Source organism: Cervus canadensis, chromosome 1, assembly GCF_019320065.1.
Source record: "Cervus canadensis isolate Bull #8, Minnesota chromosome 1, ASM1932006v1, whole genome shotgun sequence".
Lineage (NCBI taxonomy): Eukaryota > Metazoa > Chordata > Mammalia > Artiodactyla > Cervidae > Cervus > Cervus canadensis.
The window spans coordinates 114,577,937-114,590,100 of NC_057386.1; the positions used below are offsets into that span (position 1 = coordinate 114,577,937).

A 12,164-nucleotide genomic window follows, 5' to 3' on the forward strand; every position below is an offset into this window, starting at 1 on the left:
TTGTGTCATCATGAAGACTTGAGTCTGAAAATCTCTGGGTGAAGGCGACCTTAGTTAGAGCCCAGCTGTGACCGCTGGAGGTACCCCTAGGCTCTGCACCTCACTTGCTGGGGTACACGGGCAATGCCCAGGTTTCTGGGACCGTGGGTTTTCCTGGGTGTCTTTACATATATCTGCCTGAGTAAATAAAAGCTGAGATTTTGGTCCTGGGTGATGCCATTAATAGGAAAACAAATCAGAGCGGGATGTTGCTTTACAAGTCAAGATGACACAGGGTGAAGCTGGCTTTGACACGTGATGAGCCCAAAATGACAGCTGGAATGTATGAATAAACAGACCAGTGGGCAGAAACATGGAGCCGGAGATGGAAAAGACCAGCATCCACAGCAGGGAAAGACGGCAAGTACCAGGAAGACAGGGTCCCCGCCGAGTGAGATATGGACTGGCTGCTGCTGCTGCTAAGTCGCTTCAGTCGTGTCCAACTCTGTGCGACCCCATAGACAGCAGCCCACCAGGCTCCTCTGTCCCTGGGATTCTGGGGGGCACTCCAAAGGGATAGCTGGGGGTTGACGAAGCCACATCACTTCCTCTCTGTTTGTGAAGGAGGGACGCGACGTTCCTCTTAACTTTTTCTCCTCTGGGTTAGTCCTTCGCTGTCATGCAGCCAATTCTTAACTATATTCAGGTGATTTTTTGGCCACTGATACAATTATATCCTGCTATCTCTGTCATATTCCACAAAGAAGGAAGTCATAAATGTGCAGTGAAGGGAGAAGTGGTCAGTGTGAATGGCGAAGGCCGGTAGTATGTTCCTAATTCCCAACTCGGACAGAGGTCATCCCTGAATTATTATTTATATTAACTTAGTGCTGCTGCTCCCTGCTATAAATTCTAATCCCCTCAAGAACTGGCTAGCTGCATAATTCACCAGGGGGAAAAAAAGCTATATTTTAAATAAATTGTCCTGATACCAAAAAAAAAAAAAAAAACACCAAATAAATAGAAACACACACACACACACAAATGCAAATGTTCAAAACTGAATACTCACTCCTGTGCTCACCAGGGACAACATGATCCTTTCATTTAAGGCTAAGGTTTCTCCCTGTTTCATCTTGATTCTCTTCTTATCCAAGCATTTCATTGCATACCTAGAACCATAAATATTACTAAAGAAAGTCTATACAGAAAATATATCTAAGTGGACATAAATGATACACATCATATTGGGGGAAGTTCCTAAAAACTCGGGAAGTCTTTTAAAGCAGCAAAATGCTTCTAAGAGACTAAGGGAATCTGAATAAAGTGGAGACTTCAGTCAGTAACAGCACATCAATATCTGTTCATTCATTGTGACGTGTGTCCCGTACTACGGTAAGAGGGACATGGAGTACATAGAAACTCCCTGCACTATTTTTTTGCTCCTTTTCTCCCAACCTAAAATTATTCTAAAGTGAAAAGGCTATTTTTTTTTAAAATCAAGCAATAATTAAGATATTTCTATTATTATATGAATTGACATTTCAGTTAAATAAAAGCAATAAAGCAGATACACAAAAAATTCAGGGAAATAAATTTTGTATGTATCCCTACTGTCTAGTACTTGTGTGTGTGTGTGTGTGTGTGTGTGTTTTGTAGGGGTGAGGCCTGTACTATAATATTTAGTGTGTAGGAATTGTGAATTAAGCACTGGTCAAGATTTTATAAGCGTGCAGAGGGTAAGATTCTAAAACACTGATCATCAACTAAATGGGATTTTCTTTGAATATGAGTATAAAACCCTCTTAATATTCCCAGCAAAATATACAAGTGTAGAATGCTTACATCTTTCCAGTGTCTGCTTTCCTGCAACCGTATACTTCACCGAATCCTCCTCGTCCAATGATCCGATGCACGCTGAAATCATTCATGGTCAACTGTGAATTTAAAAGGCGACACAGAAACATAAGACTATGTAAAAACTATCCCACTGTTTTCATGCAAAACATACACAGTTATTGAAACAGTGATTCTGACACTGCTGCCCTTTCGGCGCCTGGCCCCACAAGCTGAGAGATAAGAAGCACAGGTGGCAGGACATTCTAGAACCGCCTTCGATGTAAACTGCACAGGATGCAAACCATGGAGGCAACTGGGAAGACAACCTGGTGGGAGCCGGTTGTTTTATCCAGTCCCATGAATCTTAGATTATACGATGTATATTTTCAAGACAAGTGAATGTGAAATTTCCAGGCAAACTACAAAGTGACCTCGGCTCCTCTGAAGCTGAAAGTTTGGGAATGGTTCAGCCATTCCAGGAACTTCCGTGGTAGAAAAATAGGTCTGCATCAAGGGCATGTATGCTCTCCTAACAGTTGGACCATATGATCAGAAAGCCCAATAAATGCTGGCCATGTGAATTTTTTTATCAAAAGCATCAGTAAGTAGAGAGGACTCATGCTGGGCACGTGAGTGGAAGCAGACCGCGTGTGAGTAACTCGACGAAGAGGCTTTCATTCATAAGCACGAGGCTTTCATCAATACCATCTCAGCAAAGCCTTGCTTCCCAAGAAGTTCTCATAGCACCAGATGGTACAAAGGCAGAGAGATAGTCCTATGTTCATGGTAAGAGGCCATCAGACAATAGCAAATGCTTTTTGCTACGTATCCTGGCAAAAGAAGGGTCAGATCCTTGAAGTGTTTCTCAGACAACCCTTCAGACATCATGTCCGCAGCCAGGCAGGGGCATCCGGCCCTCGAGCCTCACGTTTGCTGCTCAGAGGACAGGAGGACGTGAAAACGTGAGGACACCACGTCTGCTAAAGGAGCACAGGCACAAGGAAGATCCACAGCAGAGATAAGGGTTTTTTGGTTGTTTGTTCATTTTTTGGCTATGCGGATGCATGCAGGATCTTAGTTCCCCAAGCAGGGATTGAACCCTCGTTCCCTGCAGTAGAAGCACAGGATCTTAATCACTGGACCCCCCAGGAAGTCCCGTTATTTCATAAAATGTGTCACTGCCTCTTGCTTCTCAATCCTGCTGGAAATGGGGTAGAGAGGGGAAATTAAAAAGGAAAAAAAAAAACAAAACCCATTTCTGTGAATGGTACTGTTCAACTAAAAAATTTTTTTTAAAAATCAAAAACAGAATCCAGTTATTTCTTTTTCTCAATTGCAAAGCTTTGTGGAGAGAGAGCACAGGGAAAGGGGAAGAGACATGAACACTCTAAAGTGAAGTAAAGAATGTGCCCCAGAAGTCCTCACATGGAAAAGCTAAGAGAAGATGCAGTATTGGGGATACAAGCTAGGAAGTATCCCGCCTTTGAGGACTGCTTTCATCATTCTCAAAACAATAAAAAAAGATGCAACTGCGGTCTAGTAAGAGATATCATCATGTTTATTACATGACTGCACCTAATAAGGAAAAAAAAAAACAAAACAAGGAAATTTACCAGGATGGCAAATGACACGGGCACAGGAATTACATGATGTAGAAGACTTGTATCTTTACTACTACTTCTATTAAAAGATTAATTACGGTTTAAAATATCCTTCCTTAAATAAATAAATGCATTCTTATATGAATATGAAAAAAAAGAGGATGAAAACTCAAAGTGTTTACAACTGGATATGGGAGGATGGATTTTCATGCGTAAAGCTGTAAGCACAACATCTGTCTGGGCAGCATGTTACCCTTGGGAGTGTGCTGCCGAATAAAATATTTTCTCACGAAGCTGAGCCAAAGGAAGCTTTTATTTAAAAAAAGAAAGGCAAAGATGATACTCACATGGATATTTAATTCCACGTTTTTCCACTGACAAAATCTAGTGAACTTGTCACTGAAAAGGAATGTGAGGAATTACTGAAAAGTTAAATACCACGTTAACTGAGAAACTAGCACTGTATACTTGTGTGACTTCTCAAAGTGAGCTTTTGTAAACATTTTTTTCACAAAGCGGTCGCCTAGCACTCAAGGCTTTATTTTACGATTCAAATTGAAGACTTCACGTTTCTGCTTTAATTGTCATTATGTTATGGTAACAATCTTTATCTGAGTTGGTACTGTCCAACAGACGGGTAACAGATAACACATAAGTAATTTAATTTTAATAATGTATCTTATTTAAGCCAATATATAAAAAGATTATCATTTCCACATGTAATCAATATAAAATTTTAATGAGATAGTCTACATGCTTATTTTTGTATTGCTTTGAAAGTGAAAATCGCTCAGTCGTGTCCAACTCTTTCCAACTCTATACAGTCCACGGAATTCTCCAGGCCAGAATATTGGAGTGGGTAGCCTTTCCCTTCTCCAAAGGATCTTCCCAACCCAGGGATTGAACCTAGGTCTCCCGCATTACAGGTGGATTCTTTAGCAGCTGAGCCACAAGGGAAGCCCAAGAATACTAGAGTGGGTAGCCTATCCCTTCTCCAGGGGATCTTCCCAAACCAGGAATCGAACCGGGGTCTCCTGCATTGCAGGTGGATTCTTTACCAACTGAGCTATCAGAGAAGCCCCTGAAACTGGTTTGAATCCATTGCTTTGAAACTTGGTGTGTATTTTGCATTTATAGCCCATTTTTATGTAAAACTTCATATAGAGAACAGACTTATGGTTCTCTATGTGAGAAAGGATGAGAGGGTTGGGGGAGGGCTCGATTGGGATTTGGGATTAGCAGATGTGAACTATTATATATAGGATGAATAAACAACAGAGTCCTACTGTATAGCACAGGGAACTAGATTCAAAATCTTGTGATAAACCATAATGGAAAAGAATATGAAAAAGAATATATATATATATATATATATATATAATATATATATATATATGTTTAGCTGAATCGCTTTGCTGTAAAACAGAAATTAACATTGCAAATCAACTATACTTCTTGAAAAAAAAAAAAGTGAATGGCCAATGCAGTGGGAGACAATGCCTGTGCATGTCTACCTGGACACACAGTGGCGTTATAAGACCTCTTTCCCAGTTTCAATTACCATCCCCATTTCTCCCCTCACCCCCAAGGGTCACAGAACAATGAGTTGACCCAAGAGTTTGGGAAAAGTCAGATCTTTAGAATCAGCAGCCATGGAGACGGCCCAAGACTCAGCTGAATCTGAGCCCTGAACCAGGGCCCTGGCCCCTCAGTTCCATTGCCACTGCTTTTTGGCAAAGCCACTCTGGTCCTGCTCAGAAAATGTAATCATTTGTATGCAGATTCGTTTCCCACAGTACTGACTCTACTCCAAGATAAAATTATCTCTTGAACTCTGGCAGAATCTTGACACAACTTTTTAAAAAATTACTTTAGTTCTGTGAACATGTGGAGAAGAAGGAGAAAAAAAAAACAAACACTGAAGCATTTGTTTTTAAAGGGCAATTACTGAACAGCTGGGCTGCTCCCGCCCTGAGGCTCGATCATCATGACAACTGTCTAGAAATTAGCCGAGTTTACAGAGAAGAGCAGAGTCCACGTGAACGCAGATTCAGAGTCAGAAAGTCTGATCCCTAAGGTGCATCATCGCAGAGGAACACTCAAAACACTGAAGGGCTGACTCTTAGGTGCCTGGGAAGCATGTGAACACTTTCATAGGCATCCCTGAAATTTTTTAAATTTACTTTTTAAAAAAATTTTATTTTACACTGGAGGACAGATGATTTACAATGCTGTGCTAGTTTCAGGTGTACGGCAAAGTGATTCAGTTACACGTATATCTATTCTTTTTCAGATTCTTTTCCCCTTTAGGTTATTATAAATATCAAGTAGAATTCCCCATGCTACACAGTAGGTCCTTGTTAATTACCTAGAAAGTTTTCAGGATTTTATATGACAAACATACTCTATAGTTTGAGTAACCCAAAGGGACACATTTATTGGGTACGTTAATGACAGACATGACAAAAGACATCTGCCAATATACCTAAATTCTACTATGTAAAGAATCAAGAAAAGAGTTGTCTCATTTTTAAGGATATAACTTTAACATATAAACAAATGAACTGAATATAGACTCATGATTGCATTAGCAAACACATCCCAATAAGATACTTTCAATATTGAGGTTCCCTAGTCTATTTACATTTTGGATCATTTGGAAACTAAAAAACTAAAAGTCAAAGGGATGTTAAGATATACAAATCCTAAATTATAAAGTATAGAGGGCACAAGCTAATACAAAGCCTGGTACAGAGCACATGGATAATAAATGTTTGTTGAATGAATAAATTAACACATTTTAAGGATACCATCTATGGGGTAAAACGAGGTACACCTACATAGGACAAGATTTAAATATCATAGCCCAGTCGGTAAAGAATTGGCCTGCAATGCAGGAGACCCGGGTTTGATTCCTGGGTCGGGAAGATGCTCTGGAGAAGGAAATGGCAACCCACTCCAGTATTCTCACCTAGAGAATCCCATGGACAGAGGAGCCTGGCAGGCTCCATGGGGTCACAAGGGTTGGACACAACTTAGCAAATAAACCACCATACTAACATAATGTTACATGTCAAACATATCTCAACAAAAAAGACTCTGTACATAAAGTTTCATACCTTTCCATGAATTTTTGAAAAATGCTGCCTCGAAGACTTTCACAAATTTCTTCTATGTATGGCTGGAAAGGATGGAAAAGAAATTCCACACTGCATCAGTAAGAACACAGTAAAGTGAAAAACACAAGTGGATGAGACCCAGATGTGGTGAGGTTCCCAATTATGTGCTCCCATAATCATCAATAACCTCAGATACGCAGATGACATCACATTTATGGCAGAAAGTGAAGAACCAAAGAGCCTCTTGATGAAAGTGAAAGAGAGTGAAAAAGTTGGCTTAAAACTTAGCATTCAGAAAACGAAGATCATGGCATCTGGTCCCATCACTTCATGGCAAATAGATGGGGAAACAATGGAAACACTGACAGACTTTATTTTTTGGGGCTCCAAGATTACTGCAGATGGTGACTGCAGCCATGAAATTAGGAGACGCTTGCTCCCTGAAAGAAAAGTTATGACCAACCTAGACAGCATATTAAAAGGCAGAGACATTACTTTGCCAACAAAGGTCTGTCTAGTCAAAGCTATGGTTTTTCCAGTAGTCATGTATGGATGTGAGAGTTGGACTATAAAGAAAGCTGAGTGCCAAAGAATTGATGCTTTTGAACTGTGATGCTGGAGAAGATTCTTGAGAGTCCCTTGGACTGCTAGGAGATCCAACCAGTTCATCCTAAGGGAAATCAGTTCTGAATATTCATTGGAAGGACTGATGTTGAAGCTGAAACTCCAATATTTTGGCCACCTGATGCAAAAAACTGACTCATCTGAAAAGACCCTGATGCTGGGAAAGATTGAAGGTGGGAGGAGAAGGGGACGATGGAGGATGAGATGGTTGGATGGCATCATCAACTCAATGGACAGGAGTTTGAGTAAACTCCGAGAGTTGGTGATGGACAGGGAGGCCTGGTGTGCAATAGACCGTGGGGTCCCAAAGAGTCAGACACGGCTGAACGACTGACCTGAACTGAACTGATAGCACCTTGCACTCGCCCTCCTCAGCGCCTGTCCAGTTTGCATCGATGGATTCCCGGGCATGCCTACTTGCTTAGCAGTCATCTACACCACCCAATGGCATGTCCCCTGAAGGCAAGGACAGGGCTGTCCCGTGTGCCACTGCGTCTCCACTGTCTGGCACAGCTCACGGCAAGCCACAGACACACCTTCAATGACTGGAATGAGCTTCATGGGCATGTGACCCATGCAGCCCCACAGAAGAGCCCAGTCCTCGGCATGTACCCTACTGCGGCCATCCTGAAATTCCTGAACAAGGACCCCCACGTTTACATTGTGTACTGAGCCCTGTAAATTATGTAGTGGCAGTCTGTAAATTACAATTAATGATATCATTGCCATTAATTACAATTATCATAAATGATCAGCATTAATATTGAGTTTCAAAGACTAAAAGTGAAGGAACCCACGGAGTAAACCTTTTTTTAAATTAGCTATTTGCAAGGTCTTTGAGCAAGTTCACGGCTAAGTCGAGATGAAGGCAAGGACTCCTGGCTCACATGTGTGGGGCTCTTTCCCTGTGGAGAACAATCTGCTCCAATTTCATGCCACTTTACACATTACCAAATAAACCACATAAATTTATTTCCCATGGGGTAGTCTTCAAATCAAGAGTGATAAAAATATCAAATGCCAACTCTTCACAACTCAGCCTAGGGGCAATTAGCTAGTTCTGGAAAATATCATGATACCCTACTCTCTTCTTGAATGATGGAAATTTAATGTTTTCTGTGTCTTTCTAGATTATCCCAAAAATGTGCAAAAAAGAAGGACCAGACGTCAGGAGATGTCCAAGGCAAGCCACAGTCACCAACATGGGCAGTGAGACCACTACAGCTCACCTGGGAGCTTCACTTCCTACCACGGAGCTAGGCTAGCCTCCGCCACTTGGCAGGGCTATCAATGTCCTGGGCAGGGCACTGGGCATAGTTCACTAAAACCAAATGGACTTGTTCTCTCCTTAGTAACAGGGGAAGCTGACCTCTCTCTCTCTGAAGCTTTTTGCAGCTCCAAAGTCCTATGTGTCTATAATGAAAGATAATAGTCATCTTTGCCAAGTCTTCTAGATGCTAAACACCAAGGCCACAAGTCTCAAGAGGTTCAAAAGATATTAAGTGTGCAAAGATGTATGAAAGACTAAATTTGTATGTAACAGATTTTCTATTTACAGAAACTCTTATGTTAACATTTTTTTCATATTTTATAAAATATCCTGTACCAGAAATTCTTAAGACCAGATATGATATACCACACTGCCGCTTTCAACATGAAGGACCACAAAATGTGTCAGGTGAGCAATGCAAAAACCAAAGTTCAATACTGGGGTCATGAGCAAACAACCTCACTGCTCTGATTCTTGGTTTCCTCAATCTGTAAGATGGGAGAGTTACATCTAATCTTCAAGGCCGTTGTGAGGATTTAATAAGATTCAGAACACTGAGACTCCCCTGGTGGCTCAGACGGTCAGGAATCCGCTTGCAATGCAGGAGACCTGGGATGGATCCCTGGGTTGGGAAGATCCCCTGGAGGAGGGCATGGCAATCGACTCCAGTATTCTTGCCTGGAGAATCCCCATGGACAGAGGAGCCTGGTGGTCTATAGTCCGTGGGGTTGCAAAGAGTCAGACACGACTGAATGACTAAGCACAGAACACTCAGAGTCAAACATGGGGCTTGGCACATCCCAGGAATGTAATGTAAGCCAGGACTCCTCCCAACTCTTGCCACCAAATGTACCTATGCAATTAATTATTTCTAAAGTCAATTTTTCAAACAAAAAGAATAAAAAGCATTTTGTATTTATTTTCAGAGCATTTTTTTAACTACCTTGTTCTCCTTGACAAGAAATTTCACCTCAGGCATCATATTTCCCAATGTTTAAATATATGATAAACCTATGGCAATCAAAATAGTATGGTACTGACATAAAAACAGGTCTTATGGATCAACGGAACAGAAGAGAGTTCAGAAATAAATCCACACACCTACAGTCACCTGATCTTTGACAAGGGCATCAAGTATTCAGTGGGGAAATGACAGTCACTTCAATAAATGGAGGATGAGACTGGACCCTTACCTCACACCATGTACAAAAATCAACTCAAGATGAATTAAAGACTTAAATGTAAGACCTGAAACCATACAACTAGAAGAAAACATGGGGAAAAGCTTCTTGACACTGGTTTGGGTGATGATTTTTTGGATATGACATCCAAAGCTCTGGCAACAAAAGCAGAAACAGACGAGTGGGATTGCATGAGACTAAAACGCTTCTGCAGAGCAAAGGAAACAATTAACAGAGTGAACAGGCAGCCTGTAGAACGAAAGAAGTAATTTGTAAACTACATGATATGAGGTTAATATTCAAAACATACGAGGAACTCAACTCGACAGCAAAAGCCCAAATAACCCAATTCAAAATTGGGCTGAAGACCTGAGTAGACATTTTTCAAAAGAGATAATAAATGGCCAACAGGCATATGAAAAGGTGCTCAGCATCACTAATCATCAAGGAAATGCAAATCAAAACCACAGAGAGGTATCATCTCACACCTGTCAGGATGACTGTTATCCGAAAGCCAAGAGGTACATGTTGGTGAGGATACAGAGAAAAGGCAATCCTTGTGCACTGTTGGTGGGAATGCAAACTGGGACAGCCATTACAGAAAACAGTACAAAGGTTCCTTCTGGTATATATCCAAAGGAAGTTAAATCAGTGTCTTGAAGAGATACCTGCATGCCCATGTTCACTGCGGCATTACTTCACAAGAGTAAAGATAACGGAGATAACCCAAGTGTACGTCAATGGATGAATGGATAAAGAAAATGGGGAATGGAGATATACATGTATATAATGTATATATGTGTACACACACACACACAAAATGGTATACTCCATTCTGTTCTTTAAAAAGAAGGAAATCCTGACATTTACAACACAACAGGTGAATCTGGAGAACATTATGCTAAGTGAAACAAGCCAGACACAGAAAGACAATTACAAGCTGATCTCTCCTGTATGTGGAATCTAAAAAGTCTAACTTATAAAAGCAGAGTAGCAGGTTGGTTGCCAAGGGTTAGGAAGTGGGGAAAGTGGGGAGATGTTGCTTAAAGGGTACAAAGTTTCAGTTCTGCAGGATAAATAAGTCTTGGAGAGCTAATGTCCAGTATGGGGACGATAGTTAATAGTACTGTATTGTACACTTGAAATTTGCTAAGAAAGTTGATCTTAAGTGTTCTCACCACACATGCATACACAAATATAACTACATGAAGTAATGAGTATGCTGATTAGTTAGATTACAACAATCATTTCACAATGAATACACATATCAAAACATCACACTGTATACTTTCAATTATATACAATTTTTATTTGTCAATTATAACTCATTTAAAGCCAGGGGGGGAAATTCCAACTCAAAGAATATCAAGTAACTTTAATGTTAGTTAAATGTTATAGAGATCAATGTCCCTCTATAAACAGGGTATCCAAACACATAACTTCTATTTTATACTTTGACCACTATGTTCTAATGGTACGTATTATACTGAATTGCACTAAAATGCTTTCTTATTTAAACCAACATGACTATTTCCTTCACCACTGAAATAAAAATACCAGCTATTCTATATCTGTTTTATCAGAACATTACTAAGTTATTTTCTTATGAACAAATCAGTAAAGTGCTTTTAAAAGATATATTGAAGACATGGCTTCTAAATCAATGTTTCTTGCAGCCACAAAGTTAATTTTGTTGGTCTTTGTATCTCTCATCTGGAACTATCTTTTTAAATGTTATTTATGCTACAGGAAAAGTTAACATCAGAGTTGTAAAATCTATGTATATAATTTAGCAATATTAAATGTAACTGACTACACAACTACCTCTGAACCATGTCAAAGTCAGAAAACCGAAATTCTGACATGAAAATTTCACAGAGGCAACAAAAAGCAGGTATTCAGATTGCACTTTCTGACTGTGAGGTGTTAGAGAAGATTGACATTTATGGAGTGCTGTGATAGACAGGCCTGGTACAAAGCAGCTCATATGAACTGGGTCCTCAAAACCCCATTCACGGGACAGGCTGCTGGCGTTTCTACTCCACAGAGGGAAAACCAGAAGTGCGGAGAGGTATGGTGCCTTGCCCAGGGTCTTGAAACTCAGGTCACTGAATTCAGAGCCCAAGCTTATAACCAACTAGACTATACTAAAAGGTCTGACATTTTAAGAGATGTCCATCTAATCATTTTGGCAGAAAGGCAGCAGCTGATTTGGTTACTGTACCCAAATGTTCTCAGAGTCAAACCAGTATCTTTTCTATAGAATAATCAGATTCATTTTGTATATAAATAAACCCAACCATAAGGCACTAAGGCAAAAATCAACTTATTTCTCTTCAAATGACTGAATAATCCATAAAAGCAATAAACTAGTTATTTTCATTTATGAAAACCATTACCTTAATAAATGGCATTCTTTCCTATTTCTTGTAACTCCCAGAAACATAAAAAGTACATGATCCACTTGGAAATTTGACCATACCCTTGCAAGCTGCCATCTCTATAGAAATCCTACGGGATAACAAAAAAGGCTTTCACGAAGAAAACCACT

At 40.2% G+C, this 12,164-nt stretch overlaps 1 protein-coding gene across 3 annotated transcripts in view; it reads right to left on the reverse strand.

Annotated features, from left to right (window-relative positions):
- GRK3 (G protein-coupled receptor kinase 3) overlaps nucleotides 1-12,164 on the reverse strand; it is a 113,804-nt gene that overhangs the window by 38,898 nt on the left and 62,742 nt on the right. For all 3 annotated transcript variants that reach the window (XM_043438088.1, XM_043438089.1, XM_043438090.1), the window contains 4 exons: nucleotides 6,539-6,600; nucleotides 3,767-3,818; nucleotides 1,825-1,916; nucleotides 1,052-1,151 (listed from right to left, as the gene is read on the reverse strand). In XM_043438088.1, the coding sequence (XP_043294023.1) occupies nucleotides 1,052-1,151; nucleotides 1,825-1,916; nucleotides 3,767-3,818; nucleotides 6,539-6,600 (306 nt within the window). The remainder of the gene's footprint in view (nucleotides 1-1,051; nucleotides 1,152-1,824; nucleotides 1,917-3,766; nucleotides 3,819-6,538; nucleotides 6,601-12,164) is intronic.